Raw genomic sequence first — 25,394 nt, 5'->3', positions numbered from 1 at the left:
GAACAAAGCGAAAAGCAACTGGCTAAAGTTTAACTGCTTGCTTGTTTCTCTCGATTGACTGGCCAGGTCTGGGAGGAGCACTGAGAGTGTAACCATATGCTGGACAGTTCTTTGTTATTTTGCCGTCCTTCAGAACTATGTGTTTATGTTGGATCAGCTCTGTCTAATGTGTAAAACACTATTCCTGCTGCTTTCACTCATGTCTCCTGTTAGAGCCGGTATGGGAAACCTGACAGGATAGATACCAAAGCTCAGAGACAAACAGTGCAGAGGAAAAGATTTTTTTTTCTCAAGTGGGGGTTGAGAGCTAAGACCTATAAAAGTGTTTTGATGAGATCATAGATGACCCCTCTGAGTCCTTACTTATCTGCAAAGAGCTGAGGTAAAACCAGAACTCTCCATTTCTGATCCAGAAGCAAGAAATTACCAATGACACAAAGCACAAAAAAAGGAAAAAGGCATAAAATGACTGTGTGTGTCTTGCACTTCTCATCATCTGCCTGTACAAGTTTGGTAAACTACTAAAACATATTACTCTTTCATATTTCTGCATTAGTGGGCTTTAATGAATTTCCATTTGAAACATTAAAGTAAATTAAAAAGCAGCATTGTGAGATCCCATATAATAGTATGTGTGAATGTTCTGTCAATTAACATCCATTATGAAAACTGTAGGATTTTAAAATGTATAGTTAAAAGTTGGCTCTTTACTTTTGCTCAATCAAAATTCCCCTTGATTTCAGCTGCTCCCTCATTTTGAGTTTCCTCTCAAAACAGAGTCATAAGGGGTAGTGATTAAAATATCTCCCTATAAAACGGCACAACCCTTACAAACACCTATAAACGTTATCAGATCCAAATGAGTGGTCTCAATTGCTGAAGAGTGCCCCATAAAACCATCCACTGTAAAAACATGGTAAACCCTCCGTAACTCTGTTCACATTTACACATACTAATGTTACTGCTTGCAGTGAAATCATGCTGTTGGGACTTGGGAGTTTTAAGGGGGGGTGATGGCTGTCATAGGGGAGAGGTGTGTAGGACTGGATCTCTGCATCCTGGGCTCAAAGTCTCGGTTGCCATGTTTTAGGTTTCTAGATAAGAGCTCCACCATCTAAAGTAGGATGGATGCCCTCTCAGTCTAGTTTTTGCTCAGAAAGGTTTCCAATTATCTATGTACCTTACATCGTTTGCTGGACACCACCTACACAGTCAGAGGTTGATGAGGTTGAATAATCACATGCAGTTACATGTCACCGATGAGAAAACTACGGAGTCCAACATTATTTTGGCAAAGTAAGACACCTATTCAACATTTATTTTAGTGACCTCCCATTTGTTGCGTCATTAACTCCTGTTTGAATGATAATTTCTCTGTATTTACGTTTATTCTTAAATAAGACTGAGCATTGCCGGCTCCGGTCCTGCGAATTTATTTGAGTAAGGCTGTCAGAGTCTCTTCAGGTTTTTGACTTTTGAGTTGCCAATTAGCAGAATTGGCTCTTCGGTGGGTGTGTTGCTGAGTGGAGAAAATTGATTAGGAATGTGAATGGTTGGTGGTGAACCTCAGGTGTCTTTAATGAAGTGTCACCTATCTGTCTTAGCTCACTGGCTCTTGGTGAAAAGTACGATCGAACTGCTTTTGCAATGAGGGATCACAACAGCTAATGAAAATTCAGCCAATCCCCCTGAATTCTGTTGCTCTTTATATTTTAATTTACACGACTTTTCTACAAATTCTACCTACACTCTGCACTGTCCCCTGAAAACATTGCTTCAGATCATGATGAAAGCTTGTAACAGTTTGTAGTGTTTCTTTCTAAAATTTAAAACACAAGCTGGTCTGAGACTCCCACAACCCCAAGGAGAGAGAGAGAGAGAGAGAGAGAGAGAGAGAGAGAGAGAGAGAGAGAGAGAGAGAGAGAGAGAGAGAGCCTGTGGTGATGAATGTGTGTGAGGTGGATGTTATCGAGTCTTCTTCTTTGTACCGTCCCATCCCTTCCTCCCTCACACATTTCCAGGCGCTAAGTTTGCATGAGAAAATATGCTTGTTTGGAGCTGTGTTTAGCACAGCTGTCAGCTCCCTGTCTGGATGTAAACACAGCCTGGGAACTGGCTGGTGCAGACAGACTGACAGGGCTGTGTTACAAACCAATTTAAAACATGCAGCAGCCTTACATTTACCATGTACATTACTTTTAGTTGCTCTATTTCCATGCACAGGCTTTTTTGGCCACTGGGTGAAATGAATTATTACTGAGAACTCAGTGTTTCATGGCTAATGACTGCGTGAAGGAGCCAGTCAAAGGTGTCATTCAAAACAAATGTGATTTAAGCAGCAGATATTCTAAAAGGTGTAAGGGTTCAATATTTGGTTTCCATTTGTCATGAAATAGGAAATTTTATTCAAATCTAAAAGACAACATGTTCTTAAAGCCTCCAGGTTTTCTGCATTTTATTTCTTATTTCATATAATGCATTTTCTTAATGTTTCTGTGACACTTCTGCACTTTCTCAATAAAGTTCTTTTCCAGAACCTCTTTGGTCCAACAGTCTTTCTGTTTCTTGATGAATTATAGGGCTATAAAGACAAAGCAAATGTCATGCAGGAAGCAGAGAAAACCTTGTTTTTCATTTTAATAGCTTATATTTGATCTATAACAAACTGGCAAATAATTCAAAAACTAGCAATTATGACATTATATATCTAATGTACAACATTTTTCTTGAGTGAGAGTCTTGAATTTGTTTTAAAGTGTCCTTGAGTTAGACACCGGATTCCATGTTGTCAGCACCTTGAATGTTTGCTCCACTGTGTGAGTGTGTATCTGGGTGAATGAGAAGCAACAATGTAAAGTACTCCCAGTACTGTAAAGGTGTTACATATTGTATAGCAAGTCAAGCCTCTCTGGTACACTTCTCTGCTGGCTCAGGCCCTACTTATCTGGAACAACCTTCAAGGTTTCTATGCAGGGCCATATATCCGGATCTCACAACACCAGAGTCTCTGTTCTCTGCCCTCTTCTTGACTCAATGTGCTGTACACCACCTCTGTGGGCCTTCATTTACTCAAACAGCTTCTTCTATCATTTCTATACAGACACCCAACACTCCCAGTCTTTTCCTCCAGATGGCTCCACTCTGTCAGCATGGGTCTGCATCTCTTTCCCAGTGGTGGAAAGAAACAAAGTAGTTTTTTTGCATATCTGTAATTAAATAGATTTAATTATGGCAACTGTAACTTTACTCCACTAATTTTATCTATACTTTGTGCTAAAGTACATTTCTAATCACGTTTGCGTTACATGTTGAAATCACATTACTTTACACTGTCTTTATTTAATGAAAACAAATCCATAGCAAGACAAGAATCACTTCACCAAAAGAGCAGGCAGGTATGGCATTATTATTAGCTCTCTTTTCTGAGAGAGCAAGCCACCTGTGTGTGTCGTTTAATCATATAAACGGTCAAATGACTGGCAGCAGCAAGGTCTGCCAAACAAAACATTTACATTTAGTGCAAAGTGCAAAATTACAGAAATGTTTCTTAAAGAACTCACAGAAAAACACTGTTAAAGATTCTGAGTAAACACCTTCCTAAAATGACAGCACTTATAGTATATAAGTATATATAGTATAGTCCCAAATTATTCTGGTCAAACACCTTTAACAACATGGCAGTTCAACACTCAATAAAGTAATACCGGAATTTTACTGTATTTTTGAAGAAAAAAGAAGTCTCATAAAATACTGTATAAAACAGCTTACAATAATGCCAGACTTTAAAGTTAACTAAATACATCATGGTAAAAAACATGTTTTTAACTTAAAACAATATTTAATTATTCTGTTTTTGTATAATTATAGTACAAGCCTTAATTAAAATACAATATTGTATATTAAAACCAATTAACAGTGAAAATGTTTCTTCAAATTCTCATAACATAAGCTTTAACCCTTCAAATTCCACACTGAGAAATACATTTGCAAATTATTTAGTATTGAAACTGTGTTGCTGCCTCTTTATTCAGCAATATGGCAGGTTTTATTTGTCAGATTTCCCAATCAGGAAGCAGATATGAAAGTGAACCCGCTGGTTGAGCTGCCAATTTCGGGTGACTTACAGCATTATGTATTTGTACTGTTAGGGTTATCCTAGGCATGAATGGATTTCATTCATTTCCTCAACAAAAATTTTATGTTTATGTATTTATTTTTTCATATAAAAATATTTTAGAGCTATGATCATTTGTTCAACAACAGATAATCTGCAATCCAGAACTGCATGGGTGGCTCTATCTAAATTGTCTGCAGTTATAAAGCAATTTTATACCTTTTGGCACACAAAGTGCTTTATACTGCTTTTCACCTATTCACACACACACACACACCCAGTGTGAGTGAGTGTTAGGAGCTAATTTGGGGTTTGGGCTCAAGGACACATTGACATGTGACTGGAGGAGCCAGGGATTGAACCATCAACTGCAGGATTGGTGGACAACTGCTCTACCTTCCTGTGCCACAGTTGCCCCACACTCACAAAGTATAATATCTCAAAAAGTATAAAAGCCACAGCTAGGATATTTACAGGTATTATTGAGGATTCACATGTGACGAATCTGACAAATTCTGACAAATCATAGATATATTTTATACAAATCAACTAATATATGACAGTTGGGTGTCTAGAAATTAAATCTGAAAAGATTTTCTTTACCTCAAGTTTCACACATATTCCATGTCATTTCTGAGGACCGAGTCACTTCCGTTTTTTTCAACAGCTTTCAGACATTATTATTTCTTCACAGCATCACCAGCCAGTGGATATAATCAATGTTACGTACAGTTTTTACTACAGCAAAATAGCGGCAAAGCTACCACTTCGTTCTAAAGCTGTGTGCACACAGAAACATGAGCAGCAGTCTCCGTGCTGCATGTGTGTCTTCATAGGAGATGTTAGGGTCCAATACAAAGTGAAGGTCACCCACATTTTACAAGCACTCAGAGCTCAGTACACCATCACTGGCTAAATGTTTGTAATTACGACATATGGTCTTTAATTTCTTTTTCTTTGGTGAATGCAATGCATATTATATTAGCATCGTGCTAGTACGCTAACTGTGGTTAGCATCTCACTTTATAACATAATGAAGCACCACATAAAGACACACACAGATTTATTTACTTTCTGCAGATGCCATATGCGTTATCTGATGGTAAAACTCTTAATGGCCATTACTCTTCAGGGTAGCGTTTCCAATTTTCAAAGGGCTCTTGTCCTCTTTTCTCAGTAACCAATGGCTTCACTTAACTTTCTCTGACCACATTCCAGATTTTTGTTCTTCATTGACAGACCGAAACTCCGATTTGCTCCAAATAATCATTTGGCAGGCAGATGTAAAACAATACATGTAACTAGTGGATCAACCGAGCTCGAGCTTCCATGCCCCGTGCAGCGAACCTACTTTAACAGACATTATTCCAAACTTGACTAAGAGATATGCAAAGCTGTCATTGGCCAGTTTCCTAGATGACAGCAAGAATAACCAATCATGCTCAAATCAACATGGTGAGACAGCCAATAGCATGTATTTCACCATGAAGCAGCAGTGGAGATGGATCAATCAATCAACTAGAACCTTCAACAGCCACCACAACTACAAAACAGGTGCGGAGCAAATATTGCGTATGGATCCTTACCACATTTCAATTAGATTCATGTTTAAAATTTATGAAAAATTAACAACTAGGATGTAAAAGTACACAGATATAAAATCATAAATTTTAAATATAATAAAAAATATATATTGTTATGGTAAAATATGACAAATTTACTTAACTTGATTGTATCGACATAAACTTTTATTTAATAACCTAAGTATTAAATTAAAGATAATTATTGTAAAATAACATAAATTAGAATCTTCTAAGAAAGAGAAACATTAGAAATATTGTTTACATAAAACAGTAATGTTTCTGTACAAAAATATGAAATTAATGTAATTTATAATTATTGGCTTAATACTTAAAATAAAAGTTGATTTATTAATATACATAAAACATCTGTAACTTTAAAGATTTGTTTATTACAAAAAAGAAAACCTTCCTTAAAATGCTTTTATCTGTATGTGAACAATAATTTTTCATATGGTCTAATTTTTACTGACGAATGAAAAATACTGAATAAAGATGTGAAATACTCCTACAGAGAGAATAGAGAATAAAATAATTGGTGTATAAAGTTCAGTAATTTTACTGAAATCAACTGTAAAATTTCAAATAGCACAATGATTTACATGATTTTAATGAGAACATAAAGCAGCATTGGTAAAGCAACTTTTAACACTTTTAAGTAAGTTGAAATGTTAGTGTGCAACTAGGCATTAGAAGCTTTAAATTGGTATTTAGACCAGAGCCACCCAGTGGATGATTCTGTTCCTAAGACCTTGTGCATTAAAGAATTGACTGAAAAAGTCCTAAAGAACAACATGTTGTTTCAATTTAAAAGGTTGGAGCATGAGCTTCAAAGCTTCTCCAAGCAACTGCACATTTTGTTGAATATGAGTTGGTCTAAATGTTGATATAATCCTTTCTTCAAACAAAAAAAATAGTGGTGAATATATATATAGAGGATGTGATCTCCATTTGGTCAGGGGATAAAAGGTCTCTTTTGTCTTTTAATGAAATCCTAAACAAACACACAAAAATCTTAATCAATCATGGAACATTTTTTTGGATATTACTATATTCCTATTCTACTTCTATTGGATAAAACAGATCTGTAGGTTAGAGGATTACTACAAAAATCACAGCAAATATTCAAACAAAAATTAAGGGAAGTAGGAAATAAAGAGAAGGTCACAGAAAAGGCTAAAACAATTTCAGAAAAACTGAAAGAACTGTCTGGTTTCAGTTCCAAAAAAAGACAGGCAAACCCTTCAGTGTGTGTTCTGTTAGTCCTCACACGTCAATCAATTCAGGCACATAGTTAGAAAACAATGGCATATATTGAGCCTAAACCCCCATTTTAGGAAATGTTTTAATATTTCCACCAAGCGTGGTCTGCAGAGGTTTATTAGGACCCCGTTGGGTCTTCCACAAAGATTACAGTTTTATCTAAGGTTTGCCTCAGATAAATACTTTCTGTGAAATTACTTAGTGTTATATTCAGGTTAAATGTTTGTCTTTAGAATATCATCTTTGACAAACAAGTGAAGAGTTTGTTGCAACAAGATAAAAATACATACAATTTACAACGTGTAAAGGTTATTGTTCATTCTTTAGAGTCCTTCCTAGCCTATATGAGTCCCTAAAATAACTCCTAAATAATCTTTAGAGGCAGATTCGAATGTCACAAGAAGGCATGTGTACCTGGTAGAGCTCTATGCGTTGCTCAGATACTTGGGCTCCAGGGTTTTGAAGACGGAAGATCCTGAGCTCAGCTTTCACCAGGTTGGATGCATTCTTCTCCATTGGGGACACGTCAAAAGTCAGCCGCCTGAAGTACGGGTTGAAGTGTGTAGGAGAGATGACATCTACAAAACAACAGAGCAAATGGCTAATTAAGAGGTGTGTGAATGACAGTTTTTATCATAAGGGCAGAATGTTTGTAGAAAGTCATTATGTAAAAACTGTGAATACTGTATCTAAAGATGTAATAAAAGTCAATAATGCAATGATTTATCTAGCGTTATTTGCTATAGGCTTTGTTGTAAATTATTGGTTAAAATGTACTAACTTGACATCATTTATTGCTCTACAGAGGCCATAGTGAGCCTCTGAGACACTCCTCTGAGCCCTTAAGACACTATGTGGTAACTCCCCAAGCACTGCCTTTGGCTGGCCATTGTTACATGCAGTGCACAAACTTTACTGTAACACGTATATGTGCTCAATGAAGGGGCCTGGTGGCTCAATGGGTAGAGCAACGGGTTTGGATGCAGAAGGCCATGGGATCAAATCCCACACCATTAGGTCTGGCCTCACCCAGCCACCAAGAGAATCCTTGGTGTGGCACCCGATCATGGACAAAATAGGTGAACCCTCCTTCTTACATGCAAAGCTCTTAATGGTCAAGCTTCATTGTATCTAAAGTACCTACCATAGAGTATTGTTTCATCCCAATAGACTGCTTTAAACTCAAATTGTAGACCTATTTGTTGTTCCCAGAATTTCCAAAGAAGAATGAGATGCAGAGCTTTTACCTATCAAAGCAGAGTTATGGTGTGGCAGCCAAAATAATCAGTTCACTTGTATAGCCTTAAAGTGAGGCAGGGCTTTGTTTTTTTTTTTACATATGTAACCTTTGCCCATCAGTGCATAAAGCACAGTTTATTTGAGTATAATTTAATTTTTGTAGGCAAAGGTAAACAACGCAAAACAATTCAAGCAAGGAGTTAGACCCCAAAACAACAAAAATAAAATGAATGGTCAACCACTGCAACAGATGCGACTCTGTACAGTTAGGCTTTATATATGTAGATCCAATCTAATAACTCTGGACTTACAATTCCTATAATGCAACATTTCAGTGCATTGTAAAGGCCCATTTGATTTAAACTCCACACCTCCAGTTTGTCAAGCTTTGTGATAAAAATGTGACCGCAAGCCAAGATAACCCTGATGGCATCACTATCTGGGCTTTGTTGTCGGACAGCTCTGGACAAGATATTCCACAGCTGTTCACAGCATTAGTGCTCACTGTGGCTAATAAACAGATCCTGATGTGTAAAAAAAACTATTTAAAGTTTCAATATATCAGTCATCATCTAAGCTTTGACAGCATCTACTCCTGCAGCATGACAGCAGCCTGCACAGTAGTAAGAGCACAGTCCTGCCCATTTCTACTTAAAAGCATGTGTGTAGATGTGTTTGACAGATGCTTACACAGGAGTGGGGGGGCATGTGCAGCACTGACAAGGGAACATACACACACGTACAACGTAATACTGGAAACCATGTGTGCAGTGGAGTGTTTGACAGCATCCCACAGCACGGTGAATTAGGAGGCCTGGGGGTTTGCACTGATGGCTTTAACGTAGGGCAGAAGCCTGGGATTAGCAAGTCACTGCAGTTGGGTTAGAGAGAATATTCAACCAAAACAACCAGCCATACACATAAAGTGGGACCATCTCACAGAAGCAAATGCACACACACACACACACGCACACAGAACACAAGTCTTTTTATTTTAAATAGTTAAATATAACTATATTAGTGTATTCTTTTGTTAATTTTTCAGATTACAGAAAAACGGAAATACTTGACAGTTAGGAGGAAACAAATCTCTTACAGACTGCAGGAGTTGTGGAAGAGACATGTTGTTTCATTAAGACATAAAAACACACTCTCTCACACACACACACAAACCTTCTCTCTCTCAAGTGGGACTTTACATCAACTTAAGGCCAATTCATTCTTCTACCTTCCTCCTCAGCCTCTGCTTCTAGAGAGCCCCAAACTGACTCTGTGAGCTGCTTATTCCCATTCACCTCTGCTCCTGTGATTCTGTCCATTCTTGCATTGCAACATGCAACATGCATTTCTCTGTGTCATGTTGTAATTGCACCACATACCACCTCAGTTTGTAGTACAAACCATTGTTTTCAGATCAGATGTTGAAAATGAGACATTTTACCATTTCATGGAAAATATTCTCCTCAGTCCACGATTCACATTTTCAGTGTTCCTGGTCTCTTAGTCCTGGTCCATCATATGCATATGAATATACATTTTCAGTGTATGTATCAAGGAGCACTGTGACTCATATTTCCTATTGTAAACTGCTCTCTACTGCTCTCTATTCTGTTACATCACAGTCAAAGTTCTACAACTCTTCACAAAAATGACTCTAAATGTCACCGTAGTCTTGTAGTACAAACCATTGTTTTCATTTTGGATTTTCATAATTATTATATAGAATTTCTTTATTCTTTTGCTTTTTTAGAATGTAGCTGAAAGAGGTAAAGTAAAAATAAGATTTACATTTTTTGATGTGGAAACACATGAAGACTAAGGCTGTAGCTCATAAACGATGTAATAAATAAAATTCATTGTACAACCCCAATTCCAAAAAAGTTGGAAAGATGTGTAAAACGTAAATAAAAATACAATGCAATGATATGCAAATTTCATCAACCCATATTTTAATCACAACAACATATCAGATGTTGAAAATGAGACATTTTACCATTTCATGAAAAATATGCTCCTCAGTCCACGATTCACATTTTCAGTGTCATTATTTCTCCCAATCTTTAACTGTACTTTTTCCTGCTCTGAAAGAATTTGGGTATTTGTGTAATTACTGCTGCATACTGTACTGTAGCTGTTTGTACTATGTGTCTTTCACTTTTTTGTGAGCTCTGAACAGGCCAGTGAGAATTTTTTTCAATTTCTTGGAAGAGAAAAATGTACATCCTGAATAGGTTTGGAGCATCTGTGTAAGTGACTACGCAGCAGAAACACATGATGGTAAAATAACTAAGTGACTAGTAACTAAGCGTCCACTGTGTGATTCAGCTTGTGTTTTTTCACACCCAACTTTCAGGATTCTCACAGACACCTGTGAAATACCTCCACTGCTGCTGCTGCTGCTGCTGCTGCTGCTGCTGCTGCTGCTGTGCTGTGTTGCAAAACAGCAAACTTGTCAAAGTTTAGACCAAAAAAAAAAAAAGCATCATTCCCTTGCAGCGACTCTTGAATGTCCTATCTACATGTATTACATGTTGTTTTCTAGGCATTAACACATCCTTTCTGCACAAATCTCGCAAAATCTATGGACTTCTAGGGACAACCCAGCAGGTCTCCCTCTACCTGCTCTAACACATCTTTCATCGCTCCTCCCATTCTACCACATCTGAACGCCTTTCAGGTAGTCATAGTCATCCAATTACAATAGATAAATAAGTTCTCTTTAGCATTTCCAGCAAGCAGAAATTGTAGCTTTTCTCTGATTGGTCAGAAGGGTGAGCCCTGCTTAAAGCTTTCAAAAGTTAATATTTCTGCACCACATCAGCCATCGGTTCCAGAGCTGCTAACTGGAAAAGGTGTAGAGACAGATTAACTTTTCCGCCTGCAAAAGGAGCTGTGTGCAGCGGGTGAAAAGATGAGACATTACCACAGTCTCTGTAAGGACACACAAAGTTCTGTACACTTTTTATTTAAGAATTTAAAGGACTTCATTCCTGACCATGTACTTTACAAATTTATGATGACCAACTGAGACCAGGACTGTGTCAGCCTGAGAACTGCTGCAGCTACTGAAGTGCACGCAGGGTTTTCTTCTCACACTGCCCCCAGTCACAGTTTAGATGACATAAACATGAACACAGCATCAATATGTACGCTATTTCCAGACTTTGATGTAATTACATTGCAAGAAGTCGACATAGGAAAAGTTTTTGCTCAGAATATCTGCTACCTTCCCCTCTTTAAATCCGCCTCTACCCCAACTCCGATCTTTACCTCTCTCGGCCTGTGGTAGAGCACCGTAAAACATAGTTAGTTTGGATTTATATTCAATAGTGCAAGAAAAACCAAGCCCGGTAGAAATTGGGGAGGGTTGTGTCAGAAACAGCATTCGGCGTAAAAACTGTGCCAAATCAACATGCGGACAATGATCTGCTGTGGCGACTCTGAACTCACGGGATAAGTCGAAAGGACAAAAAAAAAAAAAAGTGCAAGAAAAAACAGACACAAGTTGACCTGACTTACTTGCTACTTACTTTCTGATAGTAGTAAGTAACAGTAGCCAACACTGGTCACTCCTAAGACTCCTGCAGTCACTTCTCCTCAGTCCACGAGTCCCATTTTCAGTGTCATTATTTTTTTATTATTATCCTAATCGTTCCTGTTCCTGGTCTCTTAGTCATGGTTCATCATATACATATGAATATACATTTTCAGTGTATGTATCAAGGAGCACTGTGACTCATATTTCCTATTGTAAACTGCTCTCTATTCTGTTACATCACAGTCAAAGTTCTACAACTCTTCACAAAAATGACTCTAAATGTCACCGTAGTCTCGATAGATTTTTGTTGAAACTTTTGTGATTCAAGATTTTACATCTTAATTTAAGTATGATTTTTTATTTATGTATTGTCCTTTCAGCTTATCCCGTGAGTTCAGGGTCACCACAGCGGATCATTCAGCACAGATTTTAGCCCTTCCTGACGCAACCCTCCCCAATTTCTACTGGGCTTGGACCAACACTGCAGGTGGGGAAGGGAATGGCTGTTAGGGGTTCAGTGTCTTGCCCAGGGACACTTTGACATATAGCCAGGGCCGGGGATCGAACCACTCATCCTGTGGTCTGTGGATGACTGCCTTTACCAACTGAGCTAAAGCCTCCCCTTAATTTAGGAATGAATGATAAATGAATGATAACTTTAAAACTGTAACACCCTATTAGGACATTACAGAAACTCTCTCACAGATGTTACTGGATGTTAAAACCACAGTTCAACCCTCTAGTGTAAATTTCTGTCCTCTTGTGTCAGCAGCTCAACAAACCCACCACTCCTTTCATTTAAGGGTTTCATTCCACATCCCCCCCAATTCATGCATGCACATTACCACAGCTACAATACTAACCACTGGAGTGACAGCCGATCCAAACTGGCGGCCTGTCCAGAGTGTACGGTGCTGTTCGCCCAGAGACAGCTGCGATCGACTGCAGCCCCCCTATAACCCCTAACAAGAAGCGATTAAGATAATGGATAGAATATTTATAACCATGCTCATCAACTTAGTTTAGTGTGTTAGCATGCGAATACGATCTAATTACCAAGTTATCTAGACTACATCATACTGGAAATACATACACAAGTGCGGCAGCAGAGACTAATGATGCTGTTTCTCATTCCCATTTGTCAGCAGAGTAAGTCACTCCAGCTCCTGTTTACAAAAAACTGCTGCAGAGCCTCATGAATGAGCCTGCTGTGCTTTACACTGGACGCATTGAGCAGAGGTTCATGCTGACACATGTTGTTGATGAAAGACGCACACAAGCACACACACACATCCACTAGTCCTGATGGACATTCACATAAAGCTCAGTTTTACTGATGTCTGCTTTCTTGATGACCACTATTTTCTTTCCCATTACACTCTGAAGGTACTTTTACTATTTTGGAGCTGGATTGCATTCATCTGTTGCCTGTTTCTCAGCTCACAGTAGAGCCTAGCAGCTTCACTGTATTTTCAAGTAAGCCAGATTGTAAAAAAGCAAAGTAACTACATGAATTGCCTACTTCAGTACTTTGAGAAATATGCATATTTGGTGACAGGGTAAGATGTTCAGATGAACATTAGTTTCATGGTGAGTGGAGCTGTTTTTATGGATCAAAACTTAAATCAGAAGTTGAGACTCAAGATCCATTGACAGCACACACTTACAGCCCACCCAAGAAGCTGTTTAATGATGAAAGAAGCTAAGAAACTGAACTGTATGACAATATATGTGCATGGATAAAGTCTCTGCTTACTCTTGTAGTGATTTGTCCCTGTGTCTCAACCTCTGCTAATCTGTCTTAATTTTAATAACATTTTCATTTGCTGGTCTACAAAGTGTAATTGTCATCTAGCCAAAATTAAAGCAAAGCAGTAAATACAGCTAAATCCTCACGGAAAGTAGACTGGTTAGGTGAAGTGAGATCTGCAGGGAAATCAGTGACGATCATCTGTCTCTAACACATGTACAGGTGCATACAGCACTGGGGAGAAAACAGAAACTACCTTCTGTGGATGTTTTTTTCTGATCATTAATTGCAAAAGCTGTTCTTTAAATAAAAATTTGACAAATGTTTGACAATGAAGAAGTTTATATTTGTGAAGTTCTGAATTTTAAGAAAACAGATGAATAGCATGTTGAAATTGGCAATGCCCTCCCTCCTGCTTAATTAAAACCATACTGAAACAAACCAACAAAAACCGACTGCCACAACTGTGATATGAACCAAAGCCTTCCACCCTTGGTGTAATTAGTTGGAGTTACATAGCCTGATTGGAAATTAGCCATGTGCTCTCATGTTTTTACAGTAATTAGCAATGTGGAGTTTTTTTGAGACACATGCAATTATTTAGCTTGTGTTTAAATCAGTAAGAAGTGAGGTGATACTGTAGCTATGATCAAAACTGTGATGTTTTGGCCTGTGATCTTTTCATCCTTCAGTTTCCACTACAGGCCACTGCATTCCTTCTTTTGATGCAGGCTCAATATTTATGAATTCATTTTTGCATTTCAGTTTGTGTCTTCTTTCTCCCATAGTTGTCTGTCTCCTCTCTGTCTCCCTCTCTCTGTGTCTCTTTCTGCAGTTGTCCTCGGCTTTGGAGCTGTGTGTTTTCCAATGCACAGTTACAGGGCCTACTAACCTGGCCAATGTTTTGTTGCCCTTTGTTGCTCTTTTCTTTTCTCTCTTCAATGTCCACTCACCCCAACCAGTCAAGGCAGAAGCTCACCCACCCTGAGCCTGGTTCTGCTGTAGGTTTCTTCCATTAAAGGGAATTTTTCCTCTCCACTGTTGCCTAGAGCTTGCTCATGGGGGATTTTTCGGGTTTTCTCTATACATCTTTATAGCCCTAACTTCATTATGTAAAGTGCTTTGAAAATTGTTGTGAATTGGTGCTATATAAATTAAATTGAATTTAATTGAATTTCTACATAGGGTGTGATTTATTGAGCAGTTTAGATGGGTTTGATTCCACCAATCAAGACTTGGATGACTACCAGGTTTTGTTCCAAAACAAATCTCTTTAGAAACACTGATCTTTGTACTTAGTTTGAATCATTACTTAAATTTGTGTTGTTGTTTTTTGACTCTTACATTTATGGAATCCAAATATCAAGGCCAGTTTCTTTAAGCAAACAATTACTCTTATCGAGTTTGTGTTTCTGCCACCTCTGTGTGCATGAATTTATGTTTTCTAACTGCAGTTGCTTTTTTTGGTGTGTTTTTGCTTCTTGAGAAACACTAATAGAAAATAACTTAAACGTAATTTAAGTTATAAACTATTCCTAACAACTGTCTAAACTGATTATGTTTAATTGCACAAATCTATAGAAAGACTGTGACATCCCATCAGGTTTCTTTTTACCATTAATGTAACATGCTAAGGTTCCTAAACCTACTTGAACAATAGGCCTAAACAAGCCTAGTTTTTCACATTTACTGTATGTTATTCACAGCAGCAAATTTGACATTAAATTACTGCATCCCAGATCATGAAGAAAGAAAGCTTAACTTATCACTGCCTCTAAAGTTACAGGGTAAAAATAGACAAATATATAATGGCTACAACTAAATGAGACTTTTTTGGCCTGTTACTCTTCATTCAGTGCGTTAGTAGTAAATAAAGTTGAAAAATTAGTTATTGTAAGTATTGCATAATCATCTATATTTCTACACTAAAACTTACAGGGACAGAGTTAGGAACAACACATACTATACTAATTGTACTACTGAAATATAGTACACAACTATGAAATAACCCAGAGCATCTAGCGTTTAATTTTTCTTGTGTGTATATATTATTTGCCAATTGTTTAAAGTCTTCTCCAGCCCATCCCAAAGATTTTCAATGGTGTTAAAGTGTCCAATCCATATGTGAAAATGATGTTTCATGCTCTCTGAATCACTTCTTCACAATTTTAGCTTGGCATTCTAATCTTTAAATATGGCTGTGCCACAAGTGAAGAAGAAATCTATTGATGGAAAAACCTGGTCACTCAGTACATTTAGGTAGTCAGGTACTCATTGCATCAGTTAGGCCTGAATAACGTGTTGCCAGCTGAGACATATTAATTGCTGCAATAATTATCCAGTGGAAGTCTCTTACTGTACTTATTTGCTTAGTTGGATCCAGGTGGAGACTTTTTTTGGCCAAGCAGTGTAGTATTCCAACAGATCACACAGATTTAAAAAAAATCTGAACATGTATATAATAAGGCTTATGCATGTGATATGAGAAAAGTTAATCAGATGCATTAGTTAAAGCTGCAGTATGGCCCAAATAACATATCTTATGGTAGAAACATGCTGATGCACTGGCAGCAGTGCATATATATATATATATATAAAATTAACTATGAGGTTTTTTTTTCAGTAGCCGTGGAGTGTATATGAACAACACACAACTTTCACTCAAAATACATTACTTCTGTGGTAAAGACTGATGTTTTGTGTGGTAATGCAATAATCAAACTAATGCAGCACGCCTGAAAAATATTAGACCTGACATGTTGTTTGTTATCTTTAACACTTCAGTGTCTTCAGCCAACAGACAGAGATAAGCACACAAGACAGAAATTACTAAGTTGTTGGTTTTGGCCTAATGACACTGTCAGAGTACAAATCTACATGTGGAAGCTCCATCATGTTGTCGGCTTTCATCATCAGTGTTCTCTCTTTTACTAAACACTATACAGCTTACTTCTTCTTATGGACTTCCACTGGACTAAACTATCAGTAAGGTTTCAGGTTCCAAAATATTTGTGTATTTATGACTCTTTGACATAATACTTACACATTAGTCCACGTAAAAGTAAGTCAGAAAGAAAGTGGGGCCCATCTACTAGTGACCAATCTATTACAAATAATAAAAAGCACAACAGCTTCCTGAGTGAAACACCCCAGAGTTCATAGGAAACCTGTGTGAGAGTTCATCAAATACAGGTTTCCTTCCTGACGCGAGGGGTCTGAGAGTTCTGTGCGTGGCTGAATTCTTGTCCATTAGCCTGCAAACAATTTTATGGGTGGGTTTGTCAGCCGAAACCACTGGCTTTGTGGAGCTCTTCTGCAGCACAATGACAGTTAGTAACACTCATAGTGCCAGACCTCTGGCGAATCTGCAATTACTACCTCTTTTCCATATAAAATGGTATAAAAAACAGCAAAAAGCCACTTTCCACTACTGGATCAGCAGCAAGTTAGTTTGAGAACAGCTATAAAAGGTTTTGCAAATATCCAGGTATTTCTCTCAGGGAATGGCAGCGACCAAAAACACAGGGTCAGTGGATCGACTCCCAGATCTTCACAGCTACATGTTAAAGTGTCTGTGGGCAAATTTTTCTGTATGAACACTGGATGTTGCTATCATTGGGTCAGGCGAGCAGTGGTAGTTTGGTAGTGGTCATCAGTGTGTGACACAACACAACACTGTATGTCATGAGACTTTTGTAATAACAGAGCAGTTTGAGCCCAGGTTGTTAACAAACTGACCATCAAAAAAAGTTGAAGGATTAAAAGGTTTCTAAAATTTAACCCATCCTGTCAGATTTGATCACACCCAGACCTGCCTTTATGGACTGTTTAATACAAAAAATATAGGCTACATGCAGCGTACTGTTGGAAATTTTAGGTCCACTGACTCCAATTATTTAGATTAACTTCCTATTCTCATACGATAGCCTTTACCTAAAGTTATATAGGGTTTCACCACTACTACCCCTCAGGGGGGGGAAGGGGGGGTCCACCCTGGACAGTCCAATTCTTCTGACAAACTAATAAAGCAACTAGTGAAAAGGGATCCGTCCCTGTCCCAAAGCATCCTAGACAAAAGCACATTTCCGTCCATCTGGACCTGATATCAGAGCAGTATCAGAGCAGATATAGCATAGCTTGATTCTACATCCACATTATAAATGTTTCAGGTGAGCTGACTGTGTGTCACACGTTTCACACAACGGATTGATTTTAGATATTTTAGTCAGTGCAGCTGTCTTTACAGCCTATATTTCAGCCAACATGTCCGTTTTGTTATACATGCATAAAAATGATAAAAGCGTATTTTTATGGTTTGTCTGTGTGTCAGTTTCTGTGCGTAGCTGCACTTATGTTTAGATATGCATTTATCTGAAGAAAAGAATTGAAAAGCATGGGGTCATGGTGTAATGAAAGCTGCTGTGACAGATGTTGTGTGTAGACACCTCCTACCTCCCCAGTCTTCTGACCTCAGCAGCCCCTGAGAATGGATGTCTCATTAGGTTCAGCTTACCAAACTCTGTTTTGTTCACATTAGGTTGGATTCCATGATGTAACATTTCAGCTGCAGTTAGCTCCAACCTTACAGGGCTACTATTCACACTGTCATAATCACATGTTGCAACATGAAAGGGCCATTATAATATTGGTAGGGGCTGACCAACACACCTGCAATGGGCCCACATCTGAGCTGGACGAGAGGAAGAAACAATCACAGCTAAAACTGTTTCATTTGGAATCAGTTTATTAGGATTTCTTAGGACCATTTCTAGTTTTATTTCCAAATCCTCACTTTTCTGTCATGACCTGAACAGGTGGCAGCCATATTATTCAGCTCTGTCCATGAACTGAACAATAACAGATTCAAAGTGTGGGAATTCATAAATGAAAACATTTGCTGTGAAATAATTATGCTGTGATCCCAAGCTTTTAGGAATTCAGCTGTGACTACTTTTGCAGCTGTACTGGCATGGAGAACTCCACGTGTCTCTTCAGAACTGGTAGTGAGTCCTGGCACTGAGACATCATTATCATCTCGTTCTCCTCACACACATATGGTGATATAATATTTATATGTTAAATGTTTTCAGCAGTATTTTAAACATTTCAGTTAGCATGGAGAGTTGTGCAAAAATGTAGAGTTAACACAACATAAACACATCGCAGTAGGCAGGACAAACTGATTTATTACCGGATGCAACTGTTTACTACCTCAGAATCACTTTTACCATTTCAGAATGGAAACACAGACAAAATATTGGCCTGCTGAGCTAAAATGCTGGGACTGACTTGAGGAAAAACTCTCTGACCTACTTTTAAGTATACTTCTGTAGACTTAAAGAGAGAGAGCAAAATAAAAGTATGTTTATTCGAAGTTTACAAATAATAATTTATAGAGAAAAAGAGATAGAAAACACAGGGTTTCAGTCTTTATATATAACAGGCTTTTGCTGATTGAGCTGTGCTAAATAAACTTTAGAGTAATGAGATGCAGTGTTAGAGCTACTGCCTCAAAGCTAGAAGGTTGCGGGTTCACATCTCTGGCCTTTTTGTGTGGAGTTTGCATGTTCTTCGTGTGCTTGTGTGGGTTTACTCTCACAGTCCAAAGACATGCATGTTTGGTTAATTGGTGATTCTAAATTGCCCGTAGGTGTGAATGTAGGTGTGAAAGGTTGTTTCTTTAATTTGGCCCTGAGATAGACTGGAGACCTGTCCAGGTGTAGCCCCCCTTCAGCCTCCCAGTGACCTTAAACAAGATAAACAGCTACAGATAATGGATGAATGGATGGATGGATACGTGCATTACATGGAGCAATGTAAGATATGAGGAACTCTGCAGGCCAGGAGGTGCGAACCTATGAACAGATGGAATTTAGTAAACGGTCTGCTTACTGGTACCCTAAGTGCTTTCACTCACACTGCTTCTCAATTACCCATTTTCACTCACTATCACATACACATAAACCAGCGAGGGAGATAGATAGATAGATAGATAGATAGATAGATAGATAGATAGATAGATAGATAGATAGATAGATAGATAGATAGATAGATAGATAGATAGATAGATAGATAGATAGATAGAGTTGGTGTTTAGTGTCCAGCTCAAGGAAATGTTAACATATAACAGACAGGAGAAGTGAGGAATTGAACCAAGAAGTCTGGGATTGGTGGATGACTGCTCCACCTCCTGAGCCATAATCCTCCCCAGTATTACAGGTATGTATTCAAGTGTTTTGTTGTGTTTGAGTCCCAGCTAGAAGGATTTAGTTATTAGGTGCAATTTGTAATTCATTTTTACATGATTTTCATAAATACCAGTTGCGCTTTAACAGCTACACATGAACTGTGGTATATGTACATTTGTTTACAAGCTGAAGCTGTTACTGAACTGCCAATAAATTCCTTAGTTGTAGCTCTTTTAGCTCTTGCCAACAAGTAAAATCCAGGTGCAAAGATGTGCTGGCCAGATCTTTGGCACAGACAGCAATGGTGAACCTTTTTTCTCCAGTATTATGCAGAGATCAAACACATTTCATTTGTTCTGCCATCAATTTGAATCATGGAAATAACATTACAAACAGCTGATCTAAGCTGCTGTTCGACAGCTTAAGCAGCAAATACGAGGTCCACAGATGCAGTAGAGTGTAGTTAAGTGATAGTAGATGTCGTCATTAGTTTTTATAAAAATATTATGAGCTAATAAATGTTGATGTATCATTATGGGTTAACCACCTGTCAGCACATAACGTGGTTAAATCAGCTCCATCTTTACTAACAGTGACCTTTCACTCTTATTTTTTTAAAACTACAATTTGCCATAAATACCAAAATCTATCAAAAGCTGTCACTGGGGGAGAGGCTCAGGGCCAACACAGGGCCAACATACACAGACACAGACAAAGTATCTGCTTGGGGCCCCAGGTCAATAGGGGGCCACTGCGGGCTGACAAAAGTTAAACTATGTGCAGCACTGCCTGTGTCCAAAGTTTGCAATGATACTACCAGTCGCAGACCTCCCTAAGAGGACCCCGACTCTCACTCCACTGCAAGTAGCGCATGATATAGTATAAACAAAATGGTCTATGAAACAAGGAAAAGCACATGAAAATGAATTACAGTGGAGTTATTGCAAAAAAAGAAGAGAAAAAAGCAAGATGTTGAGCATCTACGTATGTGAAGCAGTAGAGCTAATAATGATTAAATATAATCCGCTGTGGTGACCCTGAACTCACGGGATAAGCCGAAAGGGGAGTAGTAGTGTTAGCTAAATGGTGCTAGTGTAGCTGTAACTGTGGTGAAGAGACAGTTGAATAATAGAACTTCCACTGGTTTCACATTGTTTCTTTTTTGTATGTTGACATTTAAAATGAGCTAATTTAGCTAACTAAGTTAGTAGAGCAGCCTAATGTGTCCAGCTTACTGGAGACACCAGAAGTCAACTTGTTAGCTTAGCTAACAGGCTGCAATAATCAGCTAACTCGACAATACTGTGGTAAACTGATGAAAGCTGTGTCCAACTGTCAAGCTATGAATGCTAAGTTATGAAATTTAGATGAAATTCGGACAAGTGTACTATAAATTACTAAGGTGTATTAAAGTAAGTTTTTACACTATGTGCAGAATGGTGGAGTGTGTATTATCTTAAGCATAGCAGTTTTATGATGCATAGAAGGACCTTCCAACAGGACAATAAATGAAAAAAAAAAAAAAAACCTTCCGGCAAAAAAGAAAATAAAAGTGTTAGAAAGGCCCAGTATATCTACAGTATTGAGATAATCCCAACATTAGAATAATTGAACAAACTCCCCCCTTAAAACTGTAGGAGAAAAGTTTCTTTGTACAGGAAGACTTTTGCAACTTAATGCAAATAACCCTATTGATTGGAATGTTATGATTTCTTTCCCTATTCAACCTTATTGAGTTCACACCAATGTCAACTCTTACTTTGTATGTGAAATATGTTTAATGGAATGAACGTTAATGTATCAATACTTCCTGATTTTCCCCCAATGTAGTAGTGTTGCATTTGCATCTTTCTCTGTTTATTGTTTATTGATGTTTTAATGCAGCTTCATTTTAGGAGAATACTACAGTAAAATACATTCTGAAAAAGGAGAGGAATTTATTGTTTTCACATTAAATAGTGTCTGCAGTGGGAAGTGTTCAATTGAAACCTCAACTGGTTTAGTAGATACTGTAAATGTTTTGAAGGTCGTTCTTTGGAGCCACAGTGAAGCAGATCGTTGTCCAGCTTCTACAGGTGTAGAAAAGAAAACTAGACAAGCTGTAATAATAGTAATAAAGACACCACAGAGTAAACGAAATGCAAGCAAAATACAGAAAACAGCGGATAGGAGCAGACAGATATAAATACGCAGCAGCCAAGAGGAAATGAAGGAAACATCGAGATGACGGAGGACAGGAGGAGAGTAGAGGCAGAAAATGAGAGGCTGAGAGCAAGAGAGAAAAAGAAAAGGATCAACAGAGAAGGAATATGAGCTCATTCCCTGCAGACACCTCTGCCTAGCCAGTCACCTGCCAATAGCAAAATGAGAACAACTCTACACATAATCCCTAGAACTAAAAATACCCAGGGTTTTTAAGGCCCATCCACCACAGCCTGTCAGTCTCCACAGGCTTAAGTCCCAGCAACAGATAAACACACATATACACAACAGACATACACAAGCACGTGCATAAAGTAAAGACATGAACATGTGCGCATGTGAATGGGAGACAGGAGGTATTGAGGCTAGGTAGGGGATTATCCGATAATACTAAACCATAAGTTACAGCACAGCACATGCTCATTACCTTAGCTTACTCATAATTTTTTATTAATAAAACAATTTCTTCCACAGCTGGAGCATTATAGTAGAAACCTTTCAAACTGGCTTCAAGTTGCATTGCAAAGAAAAAAAGAAAAAGAGTGCTGCTTAAAAGTGCAGTGGGGAAGGTTTAGTGGCATTGAATTTGTGAATGGTCTCCACTTATAGTTCACCTTTATACCTTATTGGTACCAAAAGTGCTTTGAAGTTGCTTCTCATTCACACATTCACACACACACACTCACACATGAAGGTAGCTGAAATGCAAGGTGCTGACCTGAACCCCCAGGAGTAACACTATGTACACATGTACAGGAGAAGGTGGAGATGAAACCACTGGTGTTAATAATGTAATAATCAAATAATATATGGTAAATATTAAAGTAATAACTAGGCAAAATCTTAATATAAGGAAACACATGATAGTTTCTTTGGAGGGACTGGGATTGTGATGTATGCATCACTGGGCCATGTGAATCCGTGGTAAAGATATGGGTTGGGATGCAGAAGGCAGCAGGTTCAAATCCCATCCCACCAGGTGTGGCCCCACCCAGCCTCCAAGAGCCACACTGGTGCCATCCTCCAGCCTGGATAAAATGGGAGGGTTGCAGCAGGAAGGGCATTGAGTGTAAAAAGTCATGCCAAATCAACGTGCGGAACAGGTTCCGCTGTGGCGACCCCTGAAGGGACAAGCTGAAAGCTGTTGATGACAGCAACCATGGCTTAATATTTCACTGCTGGAGAACTGTCATGTCGTCCATCTTTACCACTTAAGATTAACATGACACTGAGTTGAAACAGGGCCTCATGCATTTGACAGCTCTCATTGCTACTTAGTAAAATTTCTACATGTAAAGCACAGAGTTGCTATATATAGCCGATGGCCAACATATACATTTGGTGTCTGTGACTTATTATTTACTTAAATTATTGCAGGGAAGCATAAGCAACACTACTGGGTAGTTATTAATATGTATTAAACCAAATTACCTTTACCTAAAGGTAATTTGGTAATTAATTACCTAATTACCTAAAACACATCAAACATCTGTCCCTCATAAAAAATTTAATCTGGTAAAAGGCCACATCAATGTTTATCTTTGTTTTGTGCCATCACCTGTTGCAATGTCATTAAGCATTTTAAAAAAAAATTTTGTCAAACTTCTCATAACACTGATTCTTATTTTTTCCGCTACAACCTTCAGTTGGTTCAATAGCTTCATTGAAAAAAGTAAAAAAAAAAAAAAAAAAAGAAAAATAATAAACAATGTAAATAACTTAAAATGACTTTTTACAATTCTTGCTTTTTATAACTTTTGCTCCTGGTGGCTATAGAATAGTTAAATTCTGAAGACTATTTTTGCAAATGTAATTGTTCTGCACTAATGTAGCGCTGTTCTACCTATTGGCACTCAAATCTCTTTACACTGCTTCTTATTCACCCATTCACATTTGCATTTACAATCACACACACACACACATACACCGATGGCAGAGCTGCTATGCAGCTGGCCAACACTCACTGGTAGCAACTAAGTTTGGCTTCAGTTGCTCAAGGACACTTTGACATGTGACCGGAGGAGCCGGGTATCGAACCAACAACTGCAGGATTGGTGGAGGACTGCTCTTATCATCCTGCAAAACAGTCGCCCTGATACTATGTGCTTTTTTCAACCCTCTGCACCCCTTCACCTTTCTAACTATCTTAATACTACACTGAATAAAATGAACATTTGGTGCACATTTGGGCTGACTTTAAACTTGGCCTGCATGATGAGTGCTGTCAAATGCTTCCTGGGATGGTTCACTTTCACTGTTGCTGTATGGCAACAAGGTAATTAAAAAGCATGGCAGAAACACACATTCACACAGTGTTACGTGCACATGCACAAACATAACTCATTACTCAGTGAGTGACACACACTGTTGTGACCATAGTTCCAGCAGGCTGTGCTCGAGCTGCCTGTTGCATAACTTGAGGTTGTGCACTGGCAAAGCCATAGACACTGTCCACACTCCCATCCAGCATGTGAGGCCACTGCAGCTCAGACTCCGCTCATGCACCATATATCCAGCTCCCCTTCCTCTTGCCCTCCTGGTAAGACTATCATTTTACACAGGACTTGTGCTGTTGCTGTAAACAATACAGAAATCACTGGAGGGAGCTTGTTATTCTTTTAACTCTCACTAAATCGCTCTCTTTTTCTTACGCAATGCTGCTTGGCTTCAGTAGCTGAGCAGTTCAAATGGCAGCAGCGTCCAGGTCTTGCGTAAGTGTGGTGAGGTCCGTCACTCAGGCAAATACCCCAAGGTCTTAAAGGTTTTCAGTTCTCCCTGCAGCTGCTTTCTCTCTTTCTCATCACTCCATCACAGGAAAAGAGGATTTCAGCTGACTGTGGAAGATCCGTATTAAAACAAAAACAACAAGCGTGGACTGCAGTCATCACAGTTGAATGCTGGCACTTCACTGAAATAAAAAAAGATGGACCGTTACCATGCAGTCTGTTTGCAGCAACACAGCAATAACACTATGACTACAAGTTCTGTTCCTGCTCTCAAAACTACAAGATCCATCATAGTGACAATGACATTCGGTGATGAAAACAGAAAGCTCCTGGAGAGCGGTGCCAGTCTGCTTGAATATGATGACATCTGTACAAAATGTGAAGGGAAACCCCCCCCCCAACAGAATACACACTTTAACAGCAGCCTGAACAGTAGTGGTAGTGCACCAGCTTTAAGGCCTCAGTAAGCTTTCAAACCAAGTGTGTCTAAAAACACTTTTAATTATGTCCACTTTCCACACTGACTGCTAAACTGTCTGGACATTAGACATTTCCAACCTCCAAGCTCTCCTTTTCATTCCTCACACACTTTCACTGCTTTTCATGTCAACAAGCATGTTTAACACTATTAATGTTACTGTGTGCACTGTTATCTCCAGATGTATAATTACCAAAACATTTGCTTAAGGCTGTTGAAAGATGGTACTTAAAATACAAAAAAGCTCCCTAATCCAATGTTGTGCTGCAGGTCAGCTGTGGGTTTTTTAGTGTTTTACTGAGCCACCATCTTTGCC

At 38.5% G+C, this 25,394-nt stretch overlaps 1 protein-coding gene across 2 annotated transcripts in view; it reads right to left on the bottom strand.

Moving 5' to 3' along the window:
* tgfb2 (transforming growth factor, beta 2) overlaps positions 1-25,394 on the bottom strand; it is a 45,623-nt gene that overhangs the window by 5,829 nt on the left and 14,400 nt on the right. Inside the window, exons 2-3 of one of the 2 annotated variants that reach the window (XM_067509959.1) lie at positions 12,598-12,696; positions 7,372-7,535 (exon numbers count right to left, since the gene is read on the bottom strand). In XM_067509959.1, the coding sequence (XP_067366060.1) occupies positions 7,372-7,535; positions 12,598-12,696 (263 nt within the window). The remainder of the gene's footprint in view (positions 1-7,371; positions 7,536-12,597; positions 12,697-25,394) is intronic. The other variant, XM_067509960.1, reaches the window with a different exon arrangement.

Source organism: Channa argus, chromosome 7, assembly GCF_033026475.1.
Source record: "Channa argus isolate prfri chromosome 7, Channa argus male v1.0, whole genome shotgun sequence".
In the NCBI taxonomy this organism is placed as follows: Eukaryota; Metazoa; Chordata; class Actinopteri; order Anabantiformes; family Channidae; genus Channa; species Channa argus.
The sequence above is the reverse complement of the archived record's forward strand: the minus strand, read 5'-3'. Positions and strand labels throughout refer to the sequence as shown.